This window comes from Setaria viridis, chromosome 2 (assembly GCF_005286985.2).
Source record: "Setaria viridis chromosome 2, Setaria_viridis_v4.0, whole genome shotgun sequence".
Taxonomy (NCBI): Eukaryota; Viridiplantae; Streptophyta; class Magnoliopsida; order Poales; family Poaceae; genus Setaria; species Setaria viridis.
The window spans coordinates 36,430,451-36,456,047 of record NC_048264.2 but is presented as its reverse complement, the minus strand read 5'-3'; the positions used below and the strand labels follow the sequence as shown (position 1 = coordinate 36,456,047).

General features: G+C 46.1%; 3 protein-coding genes across 3 annotated transcripts; 2 read left to right on the top strand and 1 right to left on the bottom strand.

Annotated features, from left to right (window-relative positions):
* The first annotated feature begins 9,559 nt into the window (after positions 1-9,559).
* On the top strand, positions 9,560-10,548 carry LOC117842821 (dehydration-responsive element-binding protein 1A). Its single transcript, XM_034723341.2, has one exon. It carries the CDS (start codon positions 9,665-9,667, stop codon positions 10,343-10,345), a length of 681 nt encoding a protein of 226 aa, XP_034579232.1. The 5' UTR covers positions 9,560-9,664; the 3' UTR covers positions 10,346-10,548.
* Positions 10,549-15,973: 5,425 nt separating this feature from the next.
* On the bottom strand, positions 15,974-16,327 carry LOC140221930 (uncharacterized). The gene has a single exon (XM_072291886.1). It carries the CDS (start codon positions 16,325-16,327, stop codon positions 15,974-15,976), a length of 354 nt encoding a protein of 117 aa, XP_072147987.1.
* Positions 16,328-22,819: 6,492 nt separating this feature from the next.
* LOC117842758 (dehydration-responsive element-binding protein 1A) lies at positions 22,820-23,852 on the top strand. Its single transcript, XM_034723266.2, has one exon. The coding sequence runs from the start codon at positions 22,978-22,980 to the stop codon at positions 23,674-23,676; it is 699 nt and encodes a 232-aa protein (XP_034579157.1). The 5' UTR covers positions 22,820-22,977; the 3' UTR covers positions 23,677-23,852.
* The last annotated feature ends 1,745 nt before the right edge of the window (positions 23,853-25,597 follow it).

The window sequence follows — 25,597 nt, the reverse complement described above, 5'->3', positions numbered from 1 at the left end:
CGGCGCATGATGCATCTAGCGGCGCATAACCTGCACACAGAAAACAACATCAGTTTTTTTTGGATAAAAACATCAGTTTTGGTCACCTGCTGTATATATACGGTGCTCGGCGTACTTGTGCAGTTGTGCGCGCGTGATGAGTGTGTAACCGCATGCATGAAATAAAAAAAAAAACTAAATATGGCCGTTTGGGAAAGGCATCGGTGACATCGAACCATTTTGAATTCAGTTCGATCAAGTTGATTTTCACCTCCATTTTTTCCCTGTCCAGCTGTACGTTCATGATTGTATAGCGAGTCCTAAAATAAGTATTCTTTTAACGTTTAAATTGTATCCCTGCGAAGAGTGCATTTTTTGTTTTCTAGCCAGACCAAACTAACTTGAAAACACTCGTACCAATAAAAAACGTAGGCAGATGCGCATACAACCAATCAAATTATTATTAATTTATGTTATTTTTTTATTCTAATGCATGCACATATTTCTCCCGTCCTAAAATAAGTGCAGTTATAGAATTTTTAAAACACAATAGTAGTCATAAGAAAAATCTATATTATTAATTTTGTTAATGTTCACATAAACCTTAATGAACCGTTTCTTGAAAAAGGAAAATAAAACCAAACAATTCAAGGTCCATGCACCTTGAAAAGAGAAAAAAGTAAGGCACCAAGGGACATGTACCTTGAAAAAATTAAAGAAATAAGTAATTAAATGTGCTTGCAACTAACTCTAATGGATCCAAAACTAAAAATGTATTTAAAAATAAATTCTAAATACTAAAAACACACTTGTTTTAGAATAGAGGGAGTAAGCATATTGATTCAGAATCTGGAGAATCGAACAGATAATATGGCTTTCAATTGCAGCAACTACTCCATTTCATTTGCATGAGCATGCATGGGCTGGGGGTGGGCTGGGGGAAGCTACACGCATCACCTACACGCATAGCCTTTTCTACAATGCAGCAGGGCCGAGCCGAAGGGTGTGCGAGCGGTTCGATGGAACAGGCCCCCCAAATTGGAGGGGCCCACCAACTAGCGCAGGTTCTATAGGGACTACTTGCTGGATGTGGACGGAGAGATCCCGATGCAATAATAGCTGCTGCCATTGCCGTCCGTTTTCCTAGCGAACGATCTAGATTCACTGCACGAGATCTCGATCCGTCTCTGTTCAACCAGCACAGGTTCTATTATTCTATAGGGACTAGCCGACTAGGGTATAGGCCCTGCTGCCCTGGTTCTAGGGGCCGCAGCCACACACTGCCAGACTGCTAGGTCACAGCAGGCCAGGAGTCCATCCGTCGTGTGTCTCTCGTCGCCCGCGTCGGCCCTGGTGTCTGTGCAGTCACGTCACTGGTGGCGCAGCGCGTGTCGGCTCCGGTCTGTCAATTGTGATCAATAACTCCAGGTATACTAATCTGATCTAGTTAATTTTTAATATTTTAATCAATGTTGATGGGTGATGGCTAATATAATATTAATCCAGGTGTTCAGTTATCTTTGTTCTGGTTCTGAATTATCTAGTGTTCCAATCTAATATTGTAGTCATGTCTTCTGCAAACCGGTCTAGAAAGTAGGAATCTGGTTACCAAAAGCATAAGAAAAAACAAAGAATAGAGGATTTAACTCAATCTCAAAAGGGTGCTGTGGATAAATTTGTTAGAAAAGAGTCACAAGTGTCCACCGATAATCAGTCACTTGGTCAGGGACAAGGAACTGCACTTGATAATAATGATGACAATGATCCTAGAGATGGTCAGATAGAGATAGGAAATATTGCTGGAGTCGAGGAAGTTCTTATTGATAACACAAACATTGAAATGGATAACAATGCTGATAACATTGGGGCCAATAGTACTGGTGTTAACTTGAACAGTTCACCAATTGCGGATGTTAATGATTCCTTTCAGCTTGATATATTTGATCCTAGATATTGGGATTCCCTTGATCTTAAACAAATTGATATTTTAGCACAGAAGGGCCCTAGAAGAGATTTATCAATTCAAAAAGGTCCTAAGGATAGATATTCTAGAAGGTTTTCTGCACTATTCTATATAAGAATTTTATCAAATGGAGAGCATTGTGATAGGGATTGGCTTATCTATTCTAAGGAACTCGATAGGTTCTTTTGCTTTGGTTGTAAATTATTTACAAAAGGCCATCGAAAAGGTCAGTTGGCAAATGAGGAATTTAATGATTGGATACATCATGGTATTAGACTTAAAGAGCATGAGACAAGTACAAATCATGTTTTGAGTATGACAACTTGGTATGAGTTGCATAGTAGATTGCAAAAGGATCAAACTATTGATAAAGCTGCTCAACGACAACTCGAGAAAGAAAAGGACCATTGGAGAAAAATTTTGTTCAGAATTGTTTGCATTATTAAATTTCTTGCCAAGCATAATGGAGACTAGAGAGAGGGAGAGAAGGAGGTGGAGCCGTGGGAAGGGCACAAACTAGTCGGATCGGATGGGAGGGGCAAGGGAATTCCCGTCCATGGGCGCCGCCGCAGCCGTGACCGCTGGACTGAAGTTGTTGTCGTCTGGTCGATGGCGGCGGCATGCGCGAGTTGGACAGTGAAATTGATGATGAAGATGATGACGAGAGAAGAAGACGGCGCGATCGCAGCCGATGAATGCGGCCCAACCCAGCTAATTTGTTGCTCTTGCAGGTTTTGGAGCTCGAGCCAACGTGTTCCAGCCCAACAATTTTTCAACAGATTTGCTATAGCTCAAACGCCTGATTTTTAGATTTGTCTCAATCACTTTTCTTTGAGCTATTGGATCTTCAATATGGGTTAGATCCATCTGTGCAGGCTTTCCTCCTTTTCGGGCCCGCACCACACCCGCAACCCCCTCCACCCGAAATCTATTAACCCGTTAGCGGAGCCGAAGCGACTGATCCTGGGAAGCTTCTGTCTTCCTCGTTTTCATTTCTCATTTCTCCCATCCTCTTCTTTGTCGCGGTCGGTGGCGGCGCGGAGGCGATTCGGCAAGTCAAGCAGGCGGCGGCGGAGCGAGGGCGGTGATTGGAGCAAGGTATGTATAAGCTGCCAATGCTCCAAGACAAACATTTTTTTAATAAACTATCTTTTTTTATATACAAACCACACGCAACGCAATTTTTCTTGAAAGCTATATATACCTCAACATGAATTAGGATAGCATGATGGTTCCTGTGAGTTTCTTATCTGTTCCATTATCGATCCAGTATATCCACCCTGCTTTTTAGCATGCTTGTGTTGCTCATAGAAATGCCTGCCCTCACTAGACATCTGTGCTCTCTTGCACTTGTGTTGCCAAACATTTTGTCACTACCATTTCTAGCCTGTAGGAAACAAAAAAAAAACATATACAAATATTTGCCTCACCATCATACATGTAATTTTTAGTACAATGCACTGTAATACTTCCATGCAGCATTTCATAATTTTTTTAAAAAAAAACATACCAGGGGTATTGATGCGCCCCTACAAGGGTAACCTCCATATGTTTGAAATATACCAAGCGACAGTGATTGATGACCCATCCCAACATGTGCCACAACCTCTCCCTGAAACATTTTTAATTTCATTTTTCAGTTCATATTATTCTCTGTTTTCATTATCAGAAACTATAGCCACACCAACGGTTAAGGAGTCGTATATAGTTTGTATATGAAATATGCAAGTTTTCACAATGTTCAATAACACTACCAACTGTGTCAAATTAGAAATATAGATATCCCTGTTTATTTACATAAAAACACTAGAATCTTTTGCAGGAAATGGTTATCAATGCCTCGTTTTCTTTTATTTTTCAAGCACTACATGTTCAAACTGAAATATGCTAGGTCTCACCAGCTGCATGTTCATGAAGTACTCTTTTTTGTGCACAGATTTTGCATAAGATAATGTTTCTCCCGTTTCTATCAACTATCATTTTCAGGATAGCAGTTTTCTTTTTTTGGTTCCATTAAAAACAAAAAAAATAGCCCCAAAGTGCTCTGCTACTAAGTTGTTGTTTACAATAGCAGGAAAAAAAATTATACAGCAGGAATAACCTGAAGAATGCTTGTACTTGTATTTTTTTTCAAAGGGAAAAATATGTTGTTTCATATCATCAACTTTCCATCACCAGATTTGTTGGTTTCATGTTGTTTTCATATAGAAATTTTGCTTTTTCTCATCTAGACGTGTGAATTTTGGTTTTCAACAGGAAAATGTGAGAGAATTGGATCTCAAACTCAAAAGGAAGGAACTGGATCTACAAGCAGCAGAGCATCTGGTTTTTTCTGGTGAAGGGGTGGAAGCAAGACAAACTGACCTGGGGAAGCATCTGGATCCCATCGGTACCATGCTGTTCTCTCCAGGTCGCCTCCAGCCTCTGCCTCCGCTTCGTTTTTTTCACGGCTTCTTCCATCACCAGATCGGTTTGTACATGGACTCTCGGTTGCCTCTACACTGCGTGATGGGTGTGGGGAAGGAGGCAAAAACAGTTCTGGCGGACTAAGAAACCTTGTTCCAGCGCACCTGTGATCATTTGGGCCTTTTTTTCTTTAAAGGCCCATTAAATAGGTTTTGTGCAAAAAACCTCGGCCCAAAAAAAGGCCCAAAGTTGAAAAAAAATGCAACCCAAAGAAACCACCGGATCCACTTTTGACAAATCCGGCCCGTTTTCTTTGCTTAATGGGTCCACGGGTCCTGTTTTGGAAAAGTGTTTGAGAAGATAGCAAATCTCAATCAACTCTGTTGAGTGTACAAGTTTAATGGGTCTGTGGGTCCTATTCTGAAAAAGTGATTGAGAAGAAAGTAAATCTCAATTCTGATGAGTACAACAAAAAAGAATAGTTGCCCTCCCGCCACCCAGCCGTTGGATCTAGCATCCACGGTTTAAAAAAAAGTGATCGACAGATTGTCAAAAATCATTCGATTGACCACTAGACAGACCCATTTTCCAAACTTCTCGTCGACGCAGACGGGGCTGCCTGTCCGATTCCGGTCACCTGTGGCCGCGCCGAAAGCCCGAAATGCTCTGATCAGCATCCAGAACCGACGCATGCATGGTCTGTGCCAATCCGAAGCCACCGCTGTTGACATCCAAAAAAAAGTCATCGCCGTTGACATCTGCATCCTACGGTGCACCGTGCATGTGTGGGCAAACAAACAGAGTCTGGCCGAGAAAATTTTGACTTTTGGAGGAGTTATAGATATTAATTCAGGCGTTGAATTGCAACTTGCAAATGCTTTAGGTCAGCGGAAGTCGTGCGTTACTTCGTTAGTATAAGGCCACAGGTGAGTCAACTCAGAAGCGTCATGCTCGTTCAATCTAAACGGGGGGCGCGACCCTGCGCATTCCCGGTTTGCCTCGTTGACAGTCTGTTTGAACACCCGTATGTCATCATTACGCTACGCAGAAACGGCAATGGCAGGTCCGCTATTGACCAAGTAAACTTGAAAGGAACAGTGGCATATGAAACGTGCCAAGTTGATCGGTAGAGTCAGCCCACTTGTTGATATGCAACGATTGGTGAGATGACGCAACCATGAACATGCAGGCCGGTTGTTGAGCAAGGTGTGGATTACAGTACCCTTGGCAGTTGATAATACCTGATATTAGATTTCTTTTTTCTGCAGATTACCTGATCAGATCAGTTTGCTGCAGACTCCTCATGCGCGCCCAACTGAATTTTCCCCGGGTTCTTTGTAAGGAGGGGATGAATCATATCATCTGAACACTGTTCATTTTTGTGCAGATGCGCAGTGTGCCAAACTGACAGTGATACCAGGAGCAGGAGGTTCGTTCAATTTGATGTGTAGCCATCAGAAAAGGTATCAGCAGCCAGAGGGAAACTGGTGTGCTTTAGCAGACAAAATCGCTCCTAGTACCTAGTACGTACCGTACCTATCAGCAACTCGTGATTAAACAAACCAAGCCCGACCGAAAGCGCATCCGATCGTTCAAAGAACCCAGCAAAGAACAATACTTTAGGCTTTAGCTGAAAAAACAAATACGGGCTTAGTACTAAGATACCTCCCCCCTTTTGTCACTTGCAGCTGGTTCCCACGAGATCAGGGTATCCGTTCTTTTAAAAAAATCGCACGCATGGTTTGGATGCTAAGCATCCGTCCCCATCTTCCAGGACCGTCAGCATCCGCCGCACCTGACCAAAGAAACGGAGAAACCCAGCCGCGAACGGCTTGCCCCTTGCCGATATTTTTAATCGAGCCGTCCCAAAGGTGCGTGTAAACGCAGCGGGCGGATAAGCAAGCTGAGCCCCGGCCGGCCGGTTTGTGCGTGTGCGAGGCTGCGAGCGACGTCGCCATCGCTGCCGGCAAGTGGAGTGGTGGTGGTGGTGGTGGTAAAATACTGGGCTCCCCACCACCACGAGCGGAACAGCACCAACCGCGGAAGGAAGCAAGCAAGCAGCAGAGGGTACAGCAACAGGCCAACAGCTGGGTTCGGTTGGCCTTGGCCAATGCCGGTGGCCTCGCGTGCGCGGGGTCCCCGTCATCCCGCCGCGCGCGCCCACGGGCGCACGACAGCCAGCGCGGGGCGTGAGCGGACGCGCACGGGACGACGAGAGCCGTCGCCTTTTGGTATTAAACGCCGCGATTTTTCTGGGCGCGACGCGACGGGTGGGTGGGTGATTGGCTGGGGGTGTCGAGCGCGACGGCGCGGCGAGGAGGGGGAAGCAACTTGGGCAGGGGGGACTGATTGAGCCGGGCGCCCCAAAAAGTTGTTTTTTGTCCGGTTGCCCGCCGCAAGTGGGACAAGTGACAGGAGCCGCAACCAAAAGTGGGAACGGACTCTACTGCCCGCTTTTCTGATACCGGGGAATTGGAGTGGAGACTGGTCATGGTTTTGCGGCTCAGCCATGTCACCGTCGCCTGGGATGGTTCGCGAGGCATCCACTGGATTTTAGAGAGTTGGTGTCATCAAACATCAAAGACTTCCCTTCCGTTCCTTGATCACCCAAGTGATTTTGCCTAGCTCAACTGTATTACACAGCACAAGGATGCCATTTTGGGCACAGGACTCTGATCCTTTTACATTGCCACTTGAGTAATACTAGTCCATCAACCCGTGCTTCTACACGGGCTAATGTTTTTAAAAACTATTGTATTTGAAAATTATTTCGAAATTTAACTTCTAGTTAACAATCAAAATTGTTTACCTACTACTCTTTTATTTTTTTTATTTTCAAAATGATAGTTGTAGATAGCTTTTAAGAAAATATAATAGACCAATAACTATTATTATTAGAGTTTACAGGATTGATGTTTGATATTTCTAATTTTGGTGAGAATTTTTAGGATTTATCTTTTTTCCTAACGTCTCTCGTGAGAACTAATACGGAGTCTCCAATTGAAAAAAAATGAGGCCACATTGCTCCAAAATTATTACCTTGAGCTACCTCTCATTTGTTAAATATTCAAACATAATTTTTATATAGATATATAGTTATTATGTTCATCCATTGTGATAGATTTTAGTTAGTAATTACTCTTATAATGTTTTCATCCACATTTATAATCTTTAACTTTTTACTTTGCATCACATTTATACGCTTAAAGTTGTTTAATGGATCTGAAGTTTGAGCTATTGTTTTAACATATTCTCATCACTTCCTCTATATCTTTATAAATGGTAACACGCATCCGTATATACCTTAACTATTATAGCATATACAAATATTCTTACAATTTAGAATCATATGTTGGTGTATATTTGTAACTAAGGTGATTTGGATTCAAATGTAGGATTATGTTATTTTTAATAATAACATATATTGGTAATATAGATGCAAATTTAAGGGGTTACTTTAAGTTATTTTTAAGTATTAGTGGTGGGAAATTTAGTTGAAAATTTAGGGAGTTATTTTAAATATTGTTTATAGTGGCATAAGTGGGTAATTTTGATAAAGATTAGGGGTTACTTTAGCTTATTTAGATAATGGCGGAGATGGGTAATTTAGATATAGATTTAGGGGGTTACTCTAGGCTATTTTCATAGGGATAGGTGGGTAATTTTTTAGAAAACATAATAGATCCAATGGCTATGATGATTTGAGTATAGTTATTGATGGCCAGATGTTTTGCTTTTTTGTGAGAATTTCTAGGATTTCTCTCTTTTTCTAGATTGTCTACCTAGAATCCTAGGTGGCTTCACATGAAGGCTTCAAAAGGAATCTCCAATTAGTAATAGTAAGATTTGTAGCATACCAAATGAGTCTCTTCTACTTTTTCCCAAACATGCTACGCTTCTTTTCCACATTTTTCTCGACTCTCCCTCGTTATAGTTATTTATAGTATATCTACGCATTCATGTGCTCAAGTCATATGCACTAGGTTTCCAACAATTCCATCATGCCAAGCATGATTTTTCATTAGTTTGTTCACGGCACATGACGCCCTAATTATGTATTCCCGTGACCACCACCTCTACATCGCGTCCCAGTGATTTCAGGGGGTTTGATTAACAACTCCATTATATGGCCAACTTCAACTTCTCTTTATTTTTCTGGATATCATCCGTGTCCCTCCACAATTACTTTTTCATGTCTAATCTAAAACATGAAATAACTAATGCCTCAACTAAACAGTGCGGAGACAAAATATTATTTGTCTTCTACTGCCTGGTGGTGTGCCCTGTACAACCGGTCCTAAATGGATCTTCCGAGAAAAAAGGACAAAATAATATTGTGGACAGAAATTTCCGATACTTTTTTGAGTGATCATTTAAACAACCTAAAAGAACATAAACATTGAAATATAAGGTGAAGGTTTGGAATTTTGAAACCAAAGTTAAACTTCCAAAGTGTAAGTTAAAATTACGATGAAATCATTGTTCGTTCACTTTTTGTACTAAGGGTTCACTATTCGTAGTAGATCATTATCCCAAAAGGAAAAGGTAGTCCACTTGTACAGAGATGCTGAATGTGACTAGCACCACCAGTTCGGCTTTTCCTTCACTCTTAGAGGTTAAATCTCACGTAGTTGAGACCATCAATTTGATGAGCTGATCACTGACCATCTGGATAACAACCTGAGCCCCCTGACAACACGAGTTCCTACCGTGAATGTACCAACGGCCCAAATTGCAAGCTGCAATGATTTCTTTTTGCCCCAAAAGAACATTTGTTTACCTCGTACAGCAACCTAGAGTAGTTGTTCTTGTACAGGTTTTAGGCGTGTCCAGTTGGGTGCCCCTGGCACTGCTCTTTGTTTTTCGGTTTTTTGGGTTTTTTGTTCTGCTCGTTTTTTTCTCTCTCTAATAAAAATTCGGCAAAGCTTTTGCCGTCGGTTAAAAAAAAACATAGCTAACCACAAATGATTTTTGACAACGCCACAAACCGCTGCTGGTAACCGGAGACAGAGACCGGCAACAGAAGCAAAAGCAGTCTTGTGGTTGCAAGTTGGCATTAAAAAGGGAAATCAGGTCACTCTCAGAGCCACCCTGTTGCCTGGTTGCAAGTTGCTTCCCCGGCCTTTAGCCAGATGCATCGCCCTTGCTCTGCTTCCCGCGCTTTGTACTCTGCTCCAGGCAGAGCCAGCCACCACCTATAAATATGCGCCTGCAAATCCACCATTCGCATCCCAAAACCACTCGAGACGCCATTCAAGCAGCAGCAACGCAGATCAACACCTTGAAGCGAAGCAATCGACAACTGATAAGAAGAAGATGTGCCAGATCAAGAAGGAGATGAGCGCCGAGTCTGGCTCGCCGTGCAGCTCGCCATCGGCCTCCACCTCGCCGGAGCACCACCAGACGGTGTGGACATCGCCGCCGAAGCGGCCGGCGGGGCGGACCAAGTTCCGGGAGACGCGGCACCCCGTGTTCCGCGGCGTCCGGCGGCGGGGCAACGCCGGGCGGTGGGTGTGCGAGGTGCGCGTGCCCGGTCGCCGCGGCTGCAGGCTCTGGCTCGGCACATTCGACACCGCCGAGGCCGCGGGGCGCGCGCATGATGCCGCCATGCTCGCCATCGCCGGCGCGGGCACCTGCCTCAACTTCGCCGACTCGGCCTGGCTCCTCGCGGTCCCTGCCTCCTACGCTAGCCTCGCCGACGTCCGACACGCGGTCGCCGAGGCCGTGGAGGACTTCCAGCGCCGCGAGGCGCTCCCGGAGGAGGAGGACGCTCGCTCGGCCACGTCGTCGACGCCGTCCTCTCCCGCCAACGACGACGACTCCGAGGAAGCCTCTTCGGCCACCGAGGACTCGCCGTTCGAACTGGACGTGTTCGGTGACATGAGTTGGGACTTGTACTACGCGAGCTTGGCGCAGGCGATGCTCATGGAGCCACCGTCCACAGTCACCGCGTTCTGCGACGACGCCGTTGCCGAAGTGCCACTCTGGAGCTACTAGGACTACTGCACTCTACTTCAATGTTTTGCCTTTTCTCTCTTTGCGTCCGATGCCTATTTATGGTATCGTAAAGGTTGCTAGTTTACTACTACTACCGGTAATCAGACAGAGCAAATTGGGAAAACAGAGGATGCCCCCATTGACTTTCTAAAGCTTGCAAAAAGTATTCGAATTTAGAGCTTATGATAGTGGTTGACACTGAACTTATCTCGTCAGTTTTAATAGTGGTTGACTTTGAAGTTGGCAAGGTAACCGGTAACGGTTTGGATGGCAATTCATCCCCTACTTGAAGCGACCGTCATCTCACACTCTGCCTGTCGCCCTGACGGGTCCTCCTGCTTCCCATGGCCATCACCGTTGCCATCTGCATCCTAGTGGTGCATTTCTATTTTCTCCAGCAACACCAAGAAACGCCTTGGGAAATGCAAGTCTGACCTTAAAAATTTTGACTTTCTCAACTGGAAAATAGAGAAGATCCTGACTTCAGAGGAGGCAAGGAGCTAGTCAGCGCCTCACCGGCCGGTATTTCGTACTTGTAGAATTGCAAGGCCCTGTTTGGTCAAAACCCCCAAGGCGTGCGTTTTTCTGAGGCCACAAGCGAGGGTCAAGTGAGGATCCGGCTGCCTGTTCAACGGATACAGGGGGCAACCGCAGCCTTGCCTTCCCAGGATTCTTTGACGCTTGACAGTCAATCTGAACACTCATACTCTTCAGCACTGATGGCACATCCAAACTGCAACGGCACGTCAACTGTTGACACTTGACAGAGCATACTTGAAGACTACTAGAATTCTTGCAGTCATACTAAAACCGTGAACATTTCTGTTGTGAGTCATTAACCAGTCTGCGCTGCAAACTCTTCAGCGCCCTACTGAATTTCCTCCGGATGGGGGAAAAAAAGGAACTTGCTCACAATTGTGATAAGAAAGGGGGGATCAATCATACATGCACATCGCTTTCCTGAAATGGCCTGTTGTTCATTGTTTGTGCGCACTTGATGTGTAGCGTGAGAATGACATCACGTTCACTCAATTGGCAGTACATAAATCACAAAGTCGATCAAACACAGCTGTAACATCTCTTATCACAGCTCATGCTTGCGGTGATTGTTTCTGTCGCAGTTCCCCAACTCTGAAGTGCACGTTTTTGCAGTGACACTCCAGGGCATCAGAACGTGTTATTCCTTTATAAAACACTAGCATATACCTATTACAAATGCAAAGTGAAAGTGTGGTTGGAGCTTGGGTGGCGCCCACAGAGGATGTCAGATGGACCAAAAAGATATTCGCCACGGCACAATTGGTGTGATTAAAATTCTGGTGTTTACCAGTCACCAATTGGAATGTATTAAAATCTTGCAGCCAATAGTATTGGAGAGGTAACCTTGGTTCAAGGAACCGAATAAAGAAAAGCCAAAGCTTTCCTTAAAGAAATACAGACTGCTAGTGTTAGGATACCTTCCAGTTGCAGCTGGCTCCCGCCAGATTAGCACCGGCAGCATAGAAAATCAGGGTTCAGATTACTTGCAAAATATTCTTCCTCCCCGTTCCCAGGACCGTCAGCAGCAGCAGCAACTGGACCTGCCCGGAATCCCACAACTTTGAACGGCTTCCATAATCTAATCAGACTCAACTTTGGACGGGTAAGCCCAGGCTGCCCGTTTGCGCGTCGCTGCTGCGGCGGGCGCGAACTGTCCCGTCCCGCGATGTCGCCGTCGTCGACCGCGCGCCTCGCGGGGGTTCATGGGCGCCCCCTCTTGACCGCCCCCAAACGGCAACTGGACGACGAGCGGGATCGCGCAAGCAGCAGAGAGCATCATAGCTGGGGTATCTTGATCGAGATCGATCGATTGGCCACCGTGCGTACGGGGCGCGTGGCCAGCGTGTAGGGTTTTAGGGTAACGTGGTTAGCCTCTGGTACCCACGGTTGCATGTTTATATAAGCTAGAAAAAGTCCATAACATAGCGTATACAAGATGGAGTTCTCTTACAAGACTTGAGATACAAGTTAACAAATAATCTATCTCTAGAACTTATCTCTAGATACTCTATAACTCCTATTTAAATACGCATACAACATATCTATACCTCTAATAGACTCCCTCAATCCAACTTGTCTTGATCTTCATGTGCAGATTGTGTTTGAAATCCTCAAATGCTCATGTACCCAAAGCTTTGGTAAATCCATCAGCAAGCTGATCCTTGGATGGTATAAGCCGTACCGGCAATAATTTTTGTACAACTCTCTCACACACACAAAGTGAAAATCAATTTCAATATGTTTTGCTCTTGCATGGAAGACGGGATTAGCAAAAAGATAGGTAGTTCCTAAATTGTCACATCAAAGATAAGAAGGTTGACTTAGCTTAACACCAAGTTCTGCAAGAAGGGACTCCACCCAAATTATTGCGGTTGTTGCATTTGCTAAGGACTTGTATTCAGCTTCTGTACTTGACCTTGATACCGTGGGTTGTTTTCTAGCACTCTAGGAAATAACGTTTGATCCAACAAGCACAGCAAATCCTCTTGTTGATCATCTACACTTCCTGCCCAATCAGCATCAGAAAAGGCACTCACTAGAGTGGAGCTAGATCGCTAAATTGGCATTCCCAACTTCAATGTATATTTGATATACTGAAGAATTCTCTTAACTGTCGTCCAATGTATTTTGGTTGGAGCAAGAATTGGCATGTCTTGTTTACCGAGAAAGCTAAGTCCAGGCGTGTGAGAGTAAGGTATTGTAATGCACCTACCAGACTTCTATATTTGGTGGAGTCATCTTCACTTAGAGCTTCTCCCTCAAATCTTGACAACTTCTTAGTAGCGGCCAAAGGTGCAGTGCTAGGTTTACAGTTGCTGATGCCAACACGCTTGAGTATATCTGAGGCATACTTCTCTTGTGATAACACTATGTCATGTCCATCCTTCTTTACTTTGATCCCGAGAAAGAAATTTAGCTCACCTAAATCCTTCATTGCAAAATTTGATTTCAAATCTTGCAATAATGCTACTATGGCTTCTTGTGATGATCCTATCACTATAATGCAGTCAACATAGATAAGTATAAAGATAGTTACATGATTATTCTGATATATGAACAAAGATGTATCTGATTTTGATGATCTAAAACCAGTACTATATAACTTGGAGCTTAGCCGAAAGTACCATACTCTTGGTGCTTGCTTTAACCCATAAATTACTTTGTCAAGCTTGCAAACAAAATGTGGCTTGTCAACGTCTTCAAAACCAGGAGGTAGTTTCATGTATACCTATTCTTCTAGAACACCATGTAAGAACGCATTATGCACATCTAATTGCGTAAGAACCCGTCCTCTTGACACAGCAATAATGGATAGAACCACTCTGACAGTAGCAATTTTAACAACCGGACTGAAGGTATTTTCATAGTCTATGCCATACCTTTGCTTGAACCTCTTAGCAATTAGCCTTGCTTTGTATCTGTCTATGGATCCATCTGACTTCTTGATTCTATAGACCCACTTACAATCAATTAGGTTTTGTCCTTTCCTTGCTGGAACAAGATGCCAAGTTTTATTTTTAATGAGGGCTGAGAACTCATCTACCATAGCCTGCTTCCAATTTTGATTCTCAAGAGCTTCTTGTAGATGCTCAGGTTCTCCTGTTTCACACAACTATCCAAAACAAACAATGCTTAGGTTTAAAAATACCAGCCTGACTTCGGGTCCGAGTGTGGGTGCGGCGCTACAACTGTTGGAGAAGCCGTAGGTGCACCCAGCGCAGAAGATCACAGCATCATCGATCAAGGAGGATTTTGAAGATGTTCAGGTAGGAGAAGGATCTCTTCTCTAAGAAGGGCGCTGGCATTGGGATGCAAGCTTGCGAAGGGAAAGATAGATTTGTCAAAAACGACATCCCTTGAGATATAGATTCGCCCTGTAGATATATCTAGACACTTAAAGCCTTTATGTAAAGTGTTGTACCCAAGGAAGGCACACTTGAGATCGAAAAGAGAGCTTTCTTGAGTTATATGGCCGTAAATTTGGCCAGCAAGTGCACCCAAAGATACGTAGAGAGTTGTAGTTTGGTTTGTTGTGTAGAAGGAGCTCGGTGGGAGTTTGAAAATCAATAACTTTACTTGGCAAGAGATTGATGAGATAAGTGGCAGCTAGAAAGGCCTCAATCCAAAATTTTAGAGGCATGGAAGCGTTAGCAAGAAGCTCTACAATGTGTCGATGCTTTCTCTCAACGGATCCATTTTGTTGATGAGCATGGGCAAGAGACTAGATGAAATATGCCTATCTTCTGGAAAAAAAGAATTTAGCTTTTCATACTCGCCTCCCCAATCGGTTTGTATTGTAACTATCTTTCTTCCAAATTTTCTCTCAACTAGATTCTAGAAATTTTGGAAGACTTGAAAAATATCAGATTTTTGCTTGATAAGATAAAATCCATATGTATTTGCTATAGTCATCAATGAAGCTAACATAATAAGAATATCTTCCAACAGAGATTGGAGCAGACCCCAAACATCAGAGAAAATAAGCTCAAGAGGGACGGTAGATATACTGTTGAATTTACTATAAGGTAACTGATGACTCTTAGCTCTTTGACACGAATCACAAACTGACTCACTATCTTTATCACTAGAACTAGCTAAACCATTATTCTCAAGAACCTGCTTGACAATGGGAAAAACAGGGTGACCTAAACGGCTATGCCACCTTGATGTAGATGGCTTATTGACTCCAAGAACTTGCTTGTGAAGACTTGCACCACACGAATTTAGGGGATATATGCCTCCTTGGCATCTACCGCGATGAAGGATTTTCCTCGTGGCCTGATCCTCGATAAGAAAGAAGTTTGGATGAAACTCAAGATATGTATTATTATCAGAGGTTAAGAGATGAACGGAAACAAGATTTTTATGGGCACTAGGAACATGGAGCACATTATTTAGCAGAAGATCTTGAGAAGGGGTTTTTAAAACTGCATGACCAATGTTACTAATTGCCATACCTGTGCCGCTTGTTGTGTGCACTTGAAGACTGCGTGTGATGTGATCTGAGGCACCGCTGTCAGCATACCAATTGGTGTTGATCACATACACTGCTGCAGGCACCTTGATATTTTGATCGCCATCATATCGGTACCACTCCAGAGCTTCATGCCAACCTTCTTGCAAATCTGACACTGCAGCTTCTTGGCGTTCTGTTGTTGTTGCTGCTATTGCTGCTTGAGGGCGCCAAAGGAATTGTTGCCATGGCCTCCAGTGTCGCAACCACCACCACCGCGCCCACACCCGCGGTTGTCACCACCATGTCCACGGTAGCTTCCACTACCTCGTGATGCAGAGTTGGCTGAGGAGGAGAAGCCGTCGTTGTTGTAGTTCTCATGCAGCAGCTCCAAGCGAGTCTCATACGTCACAAGTTGTGCATAGAGCTCGTTCAAAGGAGTAGAGCTCGTTCAAAGGAATAGGATCCACGCGGCCCATGACTGATGTCACGATGGGGTTGTACTTGTAGTCAAGGCAGAGCAGAACGGCTTAGCTCTTCATCTCCAATGGGCTTGCCATGGCGGCAAGTTCATCAGCATACACCTTGATCTTGGTGTAGTACATGTTGCCCTTTTTCAGAGTAGACAGTTGCAGCTAGAGATTTATCAACCTTGCATGTGACCGCGCGGAGTACATGGTCTCCAGGGCTGCCCATGCTTCTGCAGTTGTGGTGACCATGGCCACCGACACCAACACGTTTTTAGTGAGGGAGTTGACGATGTAGCTGAGGAGCTGTTGATCTTGTACCTGCCACGCCTCATATGCAGGATTCAGGACCTCCTCTTTACTTTTGTCGGCCTTCTCGACGGTCATGGTCTTTGCCGGCGCCTTAGAAGAACCGTCTAGGATGCCCATGAGTCTGGCACCCTTGATGGCCGGAAGGATTTGTGTCTTCCATAGTAGGAAGTTATCGCGGGACAGCTTCTCGAAGATGGCCGGGCCCAGCATTGTCGACGAGTTGGACGATGAAACCATAGATGGGTTTTGGGCGTAGATGTATTTGGGAAGAATTTAGGCTCTGATTAGCATGTAGGATTTTAGGGTGACGTGGTTAGCCTCTTGGCATCCACAATTGCATGTTTATATAGTTAGAAAAAGCCCCTAGCGTAGCATATACAAGATGAAGTTCTGTTACAAAACTTGATATACAAGTTAACAAAGAATTTATCTCTAGAACTTATCTAGAACTCCTATTTAATTACGCATACAAGATATTATATCTCTAACACAGCGCGCATGTGAGCAGACGCGCACCGGACGACGAGAGAGGAATCGCCTTTTCGCATTGATGCCCGCGACATGTTGGCCCGGGTGTGCGGATAGGTGAATGGTGACTGCCTGATTGGTGTGACGAGCGTCGAGCGCGACCCCGGACGCAGGGGGGAAGCACCTCCCACAAGTTGGGCAAGCGGGATCGGTTGATCCGGACGCCCGAAAGGTAGGGTTTTGTCCGCTTGTCCGGGAACTCGACGCAAGCGGCCGTCTTTGTTTGACAAGAAGTGGCAAGTGGGCGTCGGGATTGGATCGGACAGGGGCGACGCATTCGCCACACGCGATTCAGGTGTGGTAGACTGGTAGCTTTGGCTTCCCAGCTGCTGTTGCTGCTGGTTGCTGCTGCCCGGTTTTGCCATACCGGGGTCCGGGTTCCCTGGGATGCTGGATTAGTGGCCAGTTTTGCTTCGGAGGGCTCGGTCACGTCGCCATCGGGTTTGGATGGAGGCGTCCAGTGTGGGTTTGAAGTCGCTCTCAGGAGCCCCCACTGTTGCCCAGTTGCCCTGCAAGTTGCATCCCCGGCCTTACCAAGATGCATCCTCCTTTCCTCTGCTTTCTTCTCCAGCCCTTCCCGCGCTTTGCACTTTGCTCCAGCCAGCCATCACATATAAATATGCGCCCGCAAATCCACCATTCACAACCCAAATCCATTGGAGATACAACTCAAGCAGCGCCAAGGAGACTAAAACATCAACAGAGAGCCAACCCATCACCAAGATGTGTCGGATCAAGGAGGAGATGGTGGGAGAGTCCGCCTCGCCGTGCAGCTCTCCTTCAACATCGTCGGATCAACAGACGGTGTGGACGTCGCCGCCGAAGCCCCCCGCGGGGCGGACCAAGTTCAGGGAGACCGGCACCCCGTGTTCCGCGGCGTCCGGCGCCGCGGCAACGCCGGGGAGGCGCGGCTGCAGGCTCTGGCTCGGCACCTTCGACGCCGCCGAGTCGGCCGCGCGCGCGCACGACGCCGCCATGCTCGCCATCGCCGGCGCGGGCGCAGAGGATGCTCATGGAGCCACCGTCCGCGGTCACCGCCTTCTGCGACGACAGCGTCGCCGAAGTGCCACTCTGGAACTACTAGGACTAGGCCGCTGTACACAGTAATTTTTTGCCTTTTCTTGGCGTCCGATGCCAGTTTTTTTGGTACTGCAACGGTTACTACTTCTGGTAATTAGTCAGAGCACGTTGGGAAACAGAGCGTGCTTATTGACCTTCTTAAAGTAGCAAAAAGGAATTCGAGAACCTCAAGCGCTTATGATAATGGTTTGCCTGAACTTGTCGCTTGTCGACGCCTCACATACAGCCTTCTCATAAATTATTCAATGTTCATCCAGAGGTTGTCTCTTCACTTAAACACCTTTAGTTTTAGAACTTATGATAGTAGGTGACCCTGAACATGTCTAATGTCTTCGCTTAAAATTCTTCAGTTTCAGAGCTTATGATAGTACTTGACCCTGAACTTCTCCACTTAAAAATATTGAATTTAGAGCTTATAATAGTGGTTGACATTGTAAGTTGTCTACGCCTCACATACAGCCTGAGCCTGCACTTAGAAAATCGTCAGTTGGGAAGCTAGCCGCCACAAGTAGTAGTACTAGGAATCAACTGTCAGAGGCGACAGGATGGCGTGTGCCACCACTGATAAAACGGTCCAAGGTGTGACGATGAAATGTATATTATGTATGGCCGTCACCGCTGACATCTGGTGCACCTCTCCAGCAACACCTAGGAGCGCCATGGAATTGACCATGAAAAAAATTGAATTTATAGGAGGGAACCAGCTAAAAGTCAGCGGCCTTCATTTTATACACATGTCGAATTTCAAGGCTCTATTTAGTCAAAGGCGTGCATTTTTCTACTATGGGTTGTGACCAGAAGCGACGGTGAAGTGAGAAGCCGCCTGCCTGTTCAGTTGATGCAGGGGGCGACCCGCGACCCCCAGGCCCCAGCTTTGCCTTGCCTGCCCATGCATTGTTGACAGTCAACCTGAACACTCGTATGTCAGCACTCAGCACTGATGGCGCATACAAGTGGCAACGACACGTCAGCTGTTGACGGAGTAAACTTGGCGACAACAGTGCTGCGCGTACATGTAGCCATGTAGGTTCCTACAGTGACACGACAACGAACATGTCGCAAGGCATGGGCTTCTTTTTCGGCGAAAACGGTGGTTTCTATTCGGCCATTCACCAATCTGAACTGCAAACTCTCCTGTGCCCTACTGAATTTCCTTGCAATGAAAAAGAAGAATTTCCTCAGAATCGTGGTAAGCTGGTAGCAAAGGGGAGACTACGCGTTGTTCATTTTTTGTGCGCAGTTCATGTCCAGTGTGACAGGGACGTCAAAGGTTAGCTCAATTGGCTGTATAAAAATCAGAATCGGATCAAAGGAAAAGATATTTGGTGGTTCTGATATTTATCACGCACATGCGCCCCTGTAGCAATGGAGGCCCAATAAAATTTTATTATTACTAATTGGAGACTCTTTTGAAACTTCCAGGTGAAGCCACCTAGAATCCTAGGTGGACATTCTATAAAAGAAGAGAAATTCTAGAAATTCTCACAAAGAAGCAAAATACTATAGACTCAAATCATCATAGCCATTGGATCTATTAAGTTTCTTAAAAAATTACCCACCTCCGCCATTATGGAAATAGCTTAAAAGTACCCTCTAAATCTATATCTAAATTACCCACATCTACCATTATATAAAACAAACTAAAGTAACCCCTAAACTTCATCTAAATTACCCACTTATGCTATTATAAAAAAACAATTTAATCCCCCTAAATTTGCAACTAAATTTTCCATCATCAATACTTAAAAACTAACTTCAAATAACCCCTTAAATTTGCATCTACATTACCCACATATGCCATTATTAAAAATGACATGAGGTAACCCTAAATTTGTATCCAAATCACTTTGTTTGAAAATATACGCTAATGTACACCAATATATGATTCTAAATTTTCTATTTCTTACACTATTCGTATAGAATATAATATTTAAGCTATATACATATGATATGTGTCACCATTTATAAATATATAGATAAAGTGATGAGAATATAGATTTATATAGTTAAATATAGCTCAAACTTAGGGTCCATTAAACAAATTCAAGCACATACCCGCAGTACAAAGTTAAAAGTTAAAGATTATAAATGTGCATGAAAATATTATGTAGTAATTACTAACTAGAATCTATCACAATCCGATGAAGATAATAAGTATATATCTACATAAGTATTGTGTTTGAATATTTAACAAATACGAGGTAGCTCAAGATAACAATTTTGTAGCAACGTGGTCTTATTTTTTCAATTGGAGACACCAGATTAATTATCACGAGACATGCCAGAAAAAAAAATTCTAGAAATTCTCACAAAAATCAGAAACATCAGACATCGATCATATAAACTCTAATAATAATAACCATTAGTCTATTATATTTTGTGAAAAGTTACCCATCACTATCATTATGAAAATATTCTAAAGTAAAAAACTCTACCACTATAAAAATAATCTAAAGCAACCCGTCATCTTCGTACCCATGCATATAATTATAAAATATAACTTAAAATACCATTCTAAATTTGTAACTCACGTAAGTCACTATAAAAAATAACCTAAAGTGCACACCTAAATCTTAGTCTATTTATCTTCATATTAATCATACCAAATTTTTCAAAAGTAAACTAATATATGATTGTGAATTACCTATTTATGACTTTGATAATTAGAAATACTAAGTTAAGTTATATAAGCATGATATGTGTCACCATGTGACCATGTAGACCATTTATATATGTATGGGAGGAAGCGATAAAAAATATTAATTTTTATGGTAAACATAATGCGGGATAAGCGCACATCTATATGTGTATTGTGTTAGAATGTTAAATAAATGAGAGAGTGGTAAGTAAACAAAATTTGATTATTACCTAAGAGTCTAATTTCTAAATAACTTTCAAATACAATAACTTTTAAAAAATATTAGTCCGTGCGGGAGCACGGGTTGATGGACTAGTACGTACTAGTCTGAAAAAAAAACAGCTTCATCTTTAGCTGCTTATTATCAATAAGTAATCCGCGATTAAACTAAATAATCAACTTTGTACCGAAAGTGCACTATCAGATTGTTCGTTCAAAGAACCAAATAAAGAAAGGCCATCCAACTTCTGCTGAGAGAGATACGGAGGTGGTACTAGGATACCTCCCCCTTGGTACACTTCCACTTGCGGCTATTTCCCGCTGGATTAGCATAAAAAATCATGGTTCAGATTTGATACTAAGCTTGTCGTCACCGTAGACCGTCAGCATCAGCTGGACCTGACCTGAATTCCGACCTTGGACGGCTCCCATATTCTAACCACTCGAGCAGTGGGACCATAATTCCCCGCAGCGATGAGAAGAGATTACCACGGCCAAGGCCAATCCCAAAAGCGCGTGTAAACGGAGCAGACGGATAAACTCAGACCGCCCCCCCCCCCCCCCCCCCCCCCCCCCCCCCCCCCCCCCCCCCCCCCCCCCCCCGGTTCGCGTCGCTGCCGCAAACCTTCACCGTCTCGCCTCCCGGACGTCGATGTCGCCGCAGCACTAGGCCTCGCGAGGGCGCGCGCCCCTTGGCCGCCCCCAAACGGCAAGGCCGGAGCAGCAGAGAGCATCAGCTGGGGGCTGGCCGTGGCCGCCGAGCGTACGGGGGCGCACGGGCACGGCCAGCGCCGGACGTGAGCGGACGCACACCGGACGACGCGAGAGATCGCCTTTTCGCATTGATGGCCGCGACGGATTGGGACGATCGCCTGAGGGTAGCCTGAATGCCTGATTGCTTGGGGTCACGAGCCGAGCGCGACGGCGCCGGGGGGGGGGGGGGGGGGGGGGGGGAAGCACCTGCTCCTCCCTCCGATCCTCCCGCAGGTAAGCAGGGCAAGCGGGGTGGATTGATTGATCCGAACACCCAAAAAGTAGAATTTTGTCCGCATCCCCCTGGAACTTTGATGGACAGGAGCGGGCGGGCGGGTGGCTTGTGGAATCCGGAGATTCCGGACTGGTGCGACGCATTCGCCGCACGCGGTGCAGGTGCGGGAGCTTCCCGGCTGCTGCCGGCCGCAATTTGTGATACCGGGGTTTGCCTTGCCTGGGACCGGGGACGATGCTGGATTTTGGTGGGTGGTCTCGGTTTCGCGCATCGGTCGCCTGCTCATGTCGCCTTCACGTGGGTGGGTCTCGGCCTCTCGGGGATGCGAGGCGTCCATTGGATTTTTTGAGTAGTGGCGTCAAGGCAGACTTCATCCCTTGCGAGTTTGATCGAGTCATTGAATCACAGGAGTTTGCCCTATTTGCCAATTTGTGTGGTCAGTACATTTGTATACCGAAATACTATATATCCCCTTCTAGTATACCACTATGCTTTTCTTAACTGCTAAAAGGAATTTTTCACATGATATAAAAGGCTTGAAAATATGAAGTTTAAAGTTCAAATTTCCAAGTTTGAAGTGAAAACTATGTTGACCTCAAAGTTTTTTTTTAATTTCACTTTCACTCAAGCTAAAGGTTTGACGGCCACAAGTTTGGACACCATGCCCGACCGCGGATACATCGACTGCAACTAGCAGCATAATTTTAATTCCTTTCCTTTTTTTCACAAATTCTAATTCCTTTCTGAGAAATATAGGTTCCATCCTTTTCTTTCGTACTCCGTAGTTGAGAAGATGCTGCGCCAGCTTTTCTTTGATTGCTGAACACTGACACAAGGTCGCAGCAACAGTGATGCCCATAAAAAAAGGCCACAGCCACAGTGCACTAAAAAAGGGAAGTGCTAACTGCGGCCATTTCTTTTTCTTAACACCAAACAAGAGGCGTTCCTTTTCTAAAAAAGAAAAGAATATATATTGAGTAGTAGTATTTTTTAAGGCCAAAACAGCTGCCTGTAACAGAGACGGAAACGGAAGCAAAAAAAACAGTCCTGTGGTCGTACTACAGCAATAATAAATAAGAAAAGTATCAGGTCACTCTCGAAGTCGCCCTGTTGCCTACTTGCAGTCAGCAAGTTGCCTTCCGGACCTGGCGACCTTACCCAGATGCAACCCCCCTTGCTTTCTTCTCCAGCTGGGTGTGGACGAGCCCACTGGTTCCCCTCCCGCGTTTTCTACTCTGCTGTCTGATCTGCTCCAGCCTCCAGGCCTCCACCCAGCACCTATAAATATGCGCCTTCAAATCCGCCATTCCCACAGCAAAAACCACTCCAACACAATTCAAGCAGCACCAAAGGCAACCACAACACCCTGCGCTCAAAAAAACTTGAACTTGAAGTGATCAGAACAAGATGTGCCAAATCAAGAAGGAGATGATCGCCGAGTCGTGCTCCCCGTGCAGCTCAGCCTCGGCCTCGACATCGTCGGAGCACCACCAGACGGTGTGGACGTCGCCGCCGAAGCGGCCCGCCGGGCGGACCAAGTTCCGGGAGACGCGGCACCCCGTGTTCCGCGGCGTCCGGCGCCGTGGCAACGCCGGGCGCTGGGTGTGCGAGGTGCGCGTGCCCGGCCGGCGCGGCTGCAGGCTCTGGCTCGGCACCTTCGACACCGCGGAGGGGGCCGCGCGCGCGCACGACGCCGCCATGCTCGCCATCGCCGGCGCGGGCGCGTGCCTCAACTTCGCCGACTCGGCGTGGCTGCTCGCCGTGCCGGCCTCCTACGCCAGCCTCGCCGAGGTGCGCCACGCGGTCGCCGAGGCCGTGGAGGACTTCCTGCGCCGCGAGGCCGCCCCAGAGGACGACGCGCTCTCGGCGTCGACCTCGACGCCATCGTCCCCTGCCAGCGACGACGGCAGCGCCACGGACGGCGAGGAGTCCTCAGACTCCTCTCCGGCCACCGGGGTCTCGGCGTTCGAACTGGACGTGTTCAACGACATGAGCTGGGACTTGTACTACGCGAGCTTGGCGCAGGGAATGCTCATGGAGCCGCCGCCCGCGGTCATGGAGTTCGGCGACGCCAACATCGTCGATGCGCCACTCTGGAGCTACTAGAACCGATGTCCTTTTTCTTCCACTTGGCCTCTGCGCCATTTCTTTTGCTGTAAAGGTTACTTCTTTTGGCAATGGGACGGAGCATGTTGAGAAAACAGAGCCAAATTGAGCATGCCCACTCGATTTTCTAAGACTAGCAAAAAAATATTCAAATTAAGTTAGTGGTTGACCCTCAATTTGTCAACGCCTCACATACCATGCTATGCACTTGTTGAATAATTGAATTCCCACGCTTTGTTAACTCAAAATCCACAAGATAGTGCATTTTTGTATGCCACAGGCTACGGTCACCTGAGAAATCCGCCTGCATATACAACCATACAATGGGAAACAGGGGCGGCCTCGCCCATGCTTCGTTGACAGTCAGTCAGAACATTCGCATGTCAGCACTCAGAACTGATGCTACCTCTAGTACCTACATACAGTTTGATATGCAAATTGCCACGTCAACAGTTGACAGTGATACCTGCATATGCGGGGTTTTTTGTTCTGAAAAAAAAAAAGAAATTTCAGCACGCAAAAATGAATGTCCGCTGTGTTCTGTTCTCCGATAGAAAGGTTTCCTGAAGTCGCATGTTCATTCATTTGTATGCGCCGTCGATGTCCAGTATGAGAGTGACTGTGACTTGAAGGTTTGCCAAAATTCACAGCATAACAATCAGAGAGTCGATCGGCGCAGCTGTAACATCCCTTATCACAGCTTATGCGTCTGTTGATATTCTTTTCTGTCGCGTTCCGGACAGTGTTCAGTTTCAGTACCGCACGTTTCTTCTGCAGTGGTCTGGTCTCTATCAGCAACCTCTGATCATCACTCAAAAAAGATCTGAGAAAATATCAATCACTCATTGTAACCTGGATTTCTCTTGTTATTAAATGAATTAGTAGTGCTCCTGCTGTTTTCCAGAAAAGAAATACGAGGCAGTGCGATGGTAACACACCCTTGGCACCTTGCAGCAGCTGGGATATGCAGTTCTGCACCCGCAGATTAACTGATTAAGAAACCACGGGCCAAGTATTCTTCCAGTCGTCGAAGACCGTCAGCATCAGCAGCAGCAGCAGCTGGAACTGACCCGGAATTCCAACGTTATTATCCACAGGCCGATGCGAGAAGCGCGTGTGCGCGGCGCGGGTGGATAAGCTCAGACCCCGCGCGCGTCGCCGCTGCTGCGTCCGCAGCTCCCGCGACGTCGCCGTCGCTGCGCCCTCGCGGGTCGCGGCCGCGCATAGGCGCCCCCCGGCCGCCCCAAGCGGCAACTGGACTAAAATAGTTTTTTTTTGAAAAGGAGACTAAAATAATTCTCTCCCCCCTTTAACCACGAGCTGAACCGACCCGAGCAAGCAACAGAGGGCGCAGCTGGTCTCGGCTGGCCGTCGCGTCGCGTCACCGGGCGCGCATGGCGCCTTTTCGCTTTGATTAAGGCATTAAGCCTGCGACTTTCTTTTTGGCCCGTGACGCGATCGACGACGGCATGGGTGGTTGCGACGGGGAGGCGCCTCCCACAAGTTGGGCAAGGGGTACTCGCTGTTGAACGAGCGAGCCGGAAGCACAGAAAGAGGCGTCTCGTCTTGTCCCCTGGCCCGGGAACTCGGTCAAGCCGCAAGTGGCCGTTTTCGCTTGGGCAGAAGTGGCAACTGGTCTGGCAAGAGGGAGGGATCGGGACGGCGGCGACGCACTCACCGCACGCGGATCAGGTGCGGGAGCTTCCCGGAATCCCGGCTGCTGCTCCCGCCGGATTTTTGTGATACCGGGGTGATGGCGGACGTGTGGGTGGTTCCGGTATCGCGGCTCACGTCGCCATCGCCCATCGGCTTGGTGGGTCGCAACTCGCGAGGCCTCCGGTGGGTTTGGAGTTGGCGTCAAGAAGAAAGACTTTTCTCTCGGAGAGGCAGAGCATCTCCAACAGTATTCATTTTCCAATTC